Source organism: Nicotiana tomentosiformis, chromosome 6, assembly GCF_000390325.3.
Source record: "Nicotiana tomentosiformis chromosome 6, ASM39032v3, whole genome shotgun sequence".
Taxonomy (NCBI): domain Eukaryota; kingdom Viridiplantae; phylum Streptophyta; class Magnoliopsida; order Solanales; family Solanaceae; genus Nicotiana; species Nicotiana tomentosiformis.
In genome coordinates, this window is record NC_090817.1 from 84,104,001 (window position 1) to 84,110,000 (window position 6,000).

General features: G+C 36.4%; 1 protein-coding gene across 3 annotated transcripts; it reads right to left on the bottom strand.

The window, feature by feature from the left end:
- Positions 1-911: 911 nt before the first annotated feature.
- On the bottom strand, positions 912-4,992 carry LOC104091176 (uncharacterized). Of its 3 annotated transcripts, none has more exons than XM_070177527.1 (6): positions 4,803-4,992; positions 4,589-4,650; positions 1,732-2,766; positions 1,587-1,652; positions 1,302-1,500; positions 912-1,163 (listed from the first exon to the last, which is right to left on the bottom strand). In XM_070177527.1, exons 2-6 carry the CDS (start codon positions 4,589-4,591, stop codon positions 1,099-1,101), a joined length of 1,368 nt encoding a protein of 455 aa, XP_070033628.1. In that variant the 5' UTR covers positions 4,592-4,650; positions 4,803-4,992; the 3' UTR covers positions 912-1,098. The 3 variants fall into 3 exon arrangements, with proteins under 3 accessions (XP_070033628.1, XP_033510666.1, XP_070033627.1); XM_033654775.2 differs by having other exon boundaries at positions 4,589-4,655; positions 4,803-4,975; XM_070177526.1 differs by lacking the exon at positions 4,803-4,992 and having other exon boundaries at positions 4,589-4,719.
- Positions 4,993-6,000: the final 1,008 nt, after the last annotated feature.

Consider the following 6,000-nt stretch of genomic DNA (forward strand, 5'->3'; position numbering starts at 1 on the left):
TTGGCAGAATACGTCAAAATTAATACAGTCCTAAAGTGTGGAATTTCCATTCAACTAACTATAAGGGGTTCATATGTGTCCCCACGTTTGTGGCCTGTGGGTGTCACTAGCTGCTTTTTGTTCCGACGATTGAAAATTATATAGATCGGAAACAAAAATCATGTACAAGTAAAAAAAGAAACATTTATATTTATTTTATTTTCACACGTGGGTGGGTGGGTATGAAGCAAAATCCTCACTGTGTTAATTATGAAATTATGATCAACTGTGTTCTCGGACCAAAATCAAATAACTCCATAATCAGAAAACGAAGTGGATATAAATTTAGAACGTCAATTTCTCCTAGGAACAGACCTTATTTAATTTTATTGGGGAGGAGGGGTTGCATGTTTTCTAACTCTTATTATTCTAGTGAACCATATTTATTTTGGTTCTTAACATGACTTGAAAAAATGATATTTTCCCCCAAATTGGTGACAGAGAATGAATCAAATTATTATCTTTTGATAAATGTTTTTTTTATTAGGATAATGCTCTCACTGGAGCTCGTAGAAAGTAATTAACATTAGGGCAAAAAACTTACCCTCGCCGGTGTTTATACCAACCCGATAAATGAACCAGCCTGGGTGGAAACAGAAGACCTTGTTCGTATTAATACTGCTGACATACCCAAAATCTCTCACAAGGCCACTTCTTTATAGAGTATATTACAATGGATTATTACCATATACTTCAAATTTCCTGATGCTGTCTCAAAGAGAGCAAGTCTTCGTCGACCTGAAAAAGACTGGAGATACGAGGCAAAAGTTTCTTCGCCCCACTCCCGAGGAAATGAAAAAGGAAAGCTAAGGAAAAAACTTGCAATCCGTCATGGAAATACTGTGAATAAATGGATAGCCGTACTCCCCCAGTGAAATAGATCATGATCTGCCATTGCAATCTTATTTAGTGTCAAATTACAATTGCCGAAGCATATAGTGCACATATTTTACATCACATTCCTTACATATACATGACTGACTAAAAGAAAGTTATTTGTCTCTTATTTACACGGAAAAGAATATTCTTAATATTCCCATTGATCCACCGGCATTGAACTTACAAATTCAGTTCTTCCTTTCCATATATTCGCTGAAGCTCTCGGGTTGCAGCTTGAAATGACTCTGATGATGAGAATTAGTTCGAACATAAATCATATGCATCAGATATTTGATGAATTGTCACACACAAACAGAGAGAGAGAGAGAGAGAGAGAGAGAGAGAGAGAGAGAGAGAGAGAGCATTAATTTGGATACAACTACCTTTCCAAATTCGGAAAGCTTTTTGATTGATAGGGGAACCAGTCACCGTTTGAATCGCATCGAATAACAAACTCTGTGGTGTGCTCCTTAGCTCCTGTGTTATCTGATATATGGTTTTTCCATTCTCAAAGTATATGTGATTGTTAGGGTGCTTTGTCTTGCAACCAGCATGACGCTCAAATTCATAGGCATTAAGCACCTTCAAATGCGTATATAATTGCAAAAATCAGCATACAGGAAAAAAAACATAATTATATGAATGAAAAAGCAAAGTGAATAACTTGCCTTTGAATAGTTACATGGTTGACAGCCGCATAGGTAGCCCGAACCTTTTATAATACCACGAAGCTCCTTAATTATAAGACGCAGGAAGATTGCTGGTAAGACGTTGACAGCAAAATTAATGAAATTTGAACAGAGAGAAATGTACCTGCCGGGACAAGACATATTTTACAGGTACCCCGTCAAGCATCCCTGTTGACACCAAACTTCTAACATTTGATGGAAAGCTGTTAGGAGCTACTTTACGTGCAGGTTTAGATTCTATTTTGTTTTTTGGCATGGAATCATGCGGAGAATTTGAAGTCTGATAGGATATATCAACTGCATTAGCATTTGATCCATGCAGCTGCTTGTCACCATGTGTTTCTGATGTCTGAACTGACGATTGATAATGCAAATAATCGTAACTACCAACTGGTCTTGCCAGAACATCAATATCAGACACCAATTCATATCCAAATGATGTGTCTGAATCCCCTCCGGTATAGGAGTCAGCAATTGACATAGTGCTGTGACCTTTCTCAACATTGGATCCGATGGTTCCAATACTTATAGCCCCAGGATTGTAGGGCTGACTTTCACCGTTCTTCCCATATGCAGGACCCATGGGTAAAAAGGATGTCTCACTAACTCTATTATTTACCTGTCCGATAGACATGTCAATGTTGTTTTCACTTGGTAAACGAAAATCATTCGCTGAATCTTCGACCTGATTAACTTTAACTTTTCTGGTTCCACTATCGCTTATGCATATCTGTGGTTCTTCAGTAGTGTATGACATTGATAAACCAACTAATGTATCATCTCCAATTTGGTCGTCAATCACCTTTTTCCTTGTGATGGAATTCCCTGGGTTACCTGGAGACGTGCTTCTCTCGGTTAAGTCGATTGGCCTGGTGGTATCAACTCCAAACAGCCTATCAATGAATTGGCATGCTCCTGACTGAAGACCAGAAGTAGTCTCCCAACATGTGGAATTTGTCATTGCAAGTCCGGAAGTTGATTTGCTGAGTGAAGTGTGGACAGCTTGTTTCTTGTTAGGAAATAACTCTGGTTCAGCAGCACCGGAGAACAATCGGTGAGTACGCTTTGCTTCGATTCTTGATGAGCTATCAAAAACTGTTTCTCCATCGGATAGATGTCCACCACCCTTTGGTATCCAAAAGTCCTTGTCATGGAAAGACTGGAAAAGATCAAATATGAATGAACTAGATAGGTCGATTCCTCACAGTATAATCTCCTTATGGTAAACAGGAATGGTGGGCAGGGTTTGCGAATCGGAAGAAAGCAGATGAAAACAAACGAGTGCCCCCCGGGGGGGGGGGGGAGGGGGAGGGGAGGGATATCACGACGGTGTGACAAGAATTTCTCAGCATTAACCAACAAAATAAACTATATATAACTTGATGCAAAGACTAAGAGCCCGTTTGGATTAGCTGATTTAAAGTACTGATAAGCATTAGGTGCTGAAAAATACTTTTATGTGCTGAAACTGATTTAATAAATAAGTAGTTATGCGTTTGGTAATAAGCTGCTGCAGTGTTTGGTAAAAAAGTGCTGATAATCTCTTTTTCTGTTAAAATGACTTAAATAACCTTAGAAGTTTTTATACTATAAGGGGGTAATTTCTTCAAAATTTTAGATTCTAGATCGATTCAAATACAAAATAATATATTTGTCATTTTACTTTAAATACAAATGTGATTAGATAAGATAAATTTATGATATATATAATTTTATTGATAAGTATATAATCATAAGCTATATAATAATAATGATAATAATTTATCTCTTGTCTTCATCACCAGTGTCCATTGAGATTAATACAACACTTAAAAAGCAATACACCAAAAAATTGATATGTCCTTGTTTACTACTTACAGTTCAAAGATTAATACACAATCACATAGATACAAAATATGCAAAGGAATAGAGAATTTCCTTACCTCAAATATTGTCAACGAGAATTGCAGACTTGAAGAGGCGGAGGATTTAGGTTTGAAGAAATATGAGGCAGTGAATATCAATGTAGTAGGAGTTTTGTTTTAAAAAGGAATATTTTAGGGATAAAATAGTAAAAATTTTGGTCAAACTTAAAGTGCTTATAAGCTAAAAATTCATAAGTTGGGGGTAACCAGCTTATGGCTTTTAACTTATTTATGACTTATAAGCACTTAACTTATAAGCTTTTTTAACTTTACCAAACGTGTAGATAACCCGAAAAGTGGTTATAAGCTAGTTTGACCAGCTTATAAGCTTAACTAAACAGCCTCTAAGTATGAGACGCATCACAAAGAAGATATCAGCAAAATCATAGTATCTCATCAACATTTTTGTTACTGAGAAATGGATTAAAATTGATCTCTAAGACAATTTCAGCTTTAAGAAATGGACTAGAGCTTAAAGTGGAAAACTAAAGCAACACTACTACTTTCACCACTGAGTACAAGTATTAAGCAAAAGCAAAAACATATTATCTTTAAGAGTAAATAATCCAAGCCATTCAGACAGAATTTCAATTGTTCCACTGACTGGACGCCTGAACGAAATTAATACTCCTTCATCTCAAATAGAATGACACTGTTACAATCAAAAAGTGAAAACAATTGCCTTAGATTACCATCTTCTGTGTAAATGTGCAAGTTTTATTTCATAGGAATTAAGAAATCGACGTCTGAATTTATAGTGAAAATTAAAATTAGGTATGTTAACCCTTGCTCCCGCAAAACCAGCCACTCTTTTAGTAACAGAAAGAGTATAATTTCTTCTAATAAGCACCCCAAAAGTTCAAATTTGAAGTGCAATTTTACAAACCAAAAGTCTTTAAATGTCACGTCGAGCTTCAAAATGGAAGCTCAAAGGCAAAAGAAATGTTCAATTAAGCACAACTGTTCATACAGATTCCAGTAAAATAGCATAAACTCACAACAGCGAACTAAATACAATAAAAGCAACGAACAAACACTCACGTTATGGAGCTTCTAATAAAGACTAGAAACACTTACCATTCTGCAGCTTTTTACTTCAACGAATTTGACAGCCACAAAATGCTCATAACTTTTTTTACCTACACTTCAAATTCACAGAAAACAAAATGTAAGAAGAATTATCAGCTAAAAATTTACTTTTACCGTTCTACTATTCGAAGCGGAGTGAAAATTCTGAGTGAGTTAAAAGCCCTAAATTGTGTATTGGGAAATAGCAAAGAGAGGATCGTACGTTTGGAAATTGACGAAGATACCAGGAATGGCAAGGTCAACTTTCCGGCGGCATCATCGGCGGCCAGCGCCTGTATTTTGAGGGAGAGTTTTTTTTTTTTTTTTAATTCTCTTTTTGTTTTGAGGGGTAGAGCGGTTGTTATGGTGACTGAGGATCCTACGATCGGCTCTCGTGGAGACTACAAGATTGTAACTGAACCAGCATTATCAGATTATACTGTTAAACCCTCTTTTACCGTACACGTGGCTTAGATCTGGTGAATGTTAGCCGCTTATGTGGCTTTTGTCTCCTATCTTGGAATCCGGAACCAATTTGTGATTTTTTTAGACTCAAACAATAAAAATATGTAAAAAAAAATTGACTACCGTTTTATATATAGCGCGGCTATTCACCGCGCTATACCTTAACGACACGTTTGTCCGTTAAAGTATAGCGCGATGAATAACTGGGCTATATTTGAACTTTTTTGCCCCACCAATAATTCATATGAATATAACGCATATAGTATACGCGCTATATGTTTGTCCGTTAAGGTATAGTGTGGTGAATAACCGCGCTATATTTGAACTTTTCTGCCCCACCAATAATTCATATGGATATACCGCATGCAGTATACGCGCTACATATATAGCGCCTATTATGCATGTGCTATATATGAAATAATTGTACCCCCGTACTGGTTTTTTCCTTATTTAAGAAGTTTTAGAATTTGGTAAAATCCATTTAGGATCCTTCAGATCTTCCGAAATATTTGTTCGTTAAGTTATTTTGCATTTTGTCATAATGTCCAAAGAGCGAAAAATTAGGGTTTCATTATATTAGGGGGTGGGGTTGTGGTGGAGAATAACTCAGTACGCTATAGTTGTTCTCCATAGTGTCATGTTAAGTTGCCATTTACAATGCAGTATGATAGATTGGTATCGTTGTTATGTAAAAAAATGAGTGTGAGCAAACGTTCGGTTAATATTAAAGTAACCAGAAGATATCCGTATTCTGTTACTCCGCAAGGGGTTGCTTATTATGCTGAGTTTAACATCGAAGACAATGAAACTATGACATATTTTTTGAGGAATCCGGATGAACATCGGGAACTTCTTGTGATAAAAACGTTCGCAATAATGAGGTCCCGCAAAATAGGAATATCCCTCAATCATCGGGTGGTTTTTTTGGAGCAGTTTTATCTGAACATGTTCCGGGT

Excerpts from the sequence above, each read along its gene's own strand:
- LOC104091176 (XM_070177527.1), bottom strand. Across the intron at positions 1,501-1,586 it reads AACCATGTAACTATTCAAAG|GTGCTTAATGCCTATGAATT; the intron begins GCAAGTTATTCA and ends ACGCATTTGAAG. Across the intron at positions 1,164-1,301 it reads AGCTTTCCGAATTTGGAAAG|AGTCATTTCAAGCTGCAACC; the intron begins GTAGTTGTATCC and ends TCTCATCATCAG.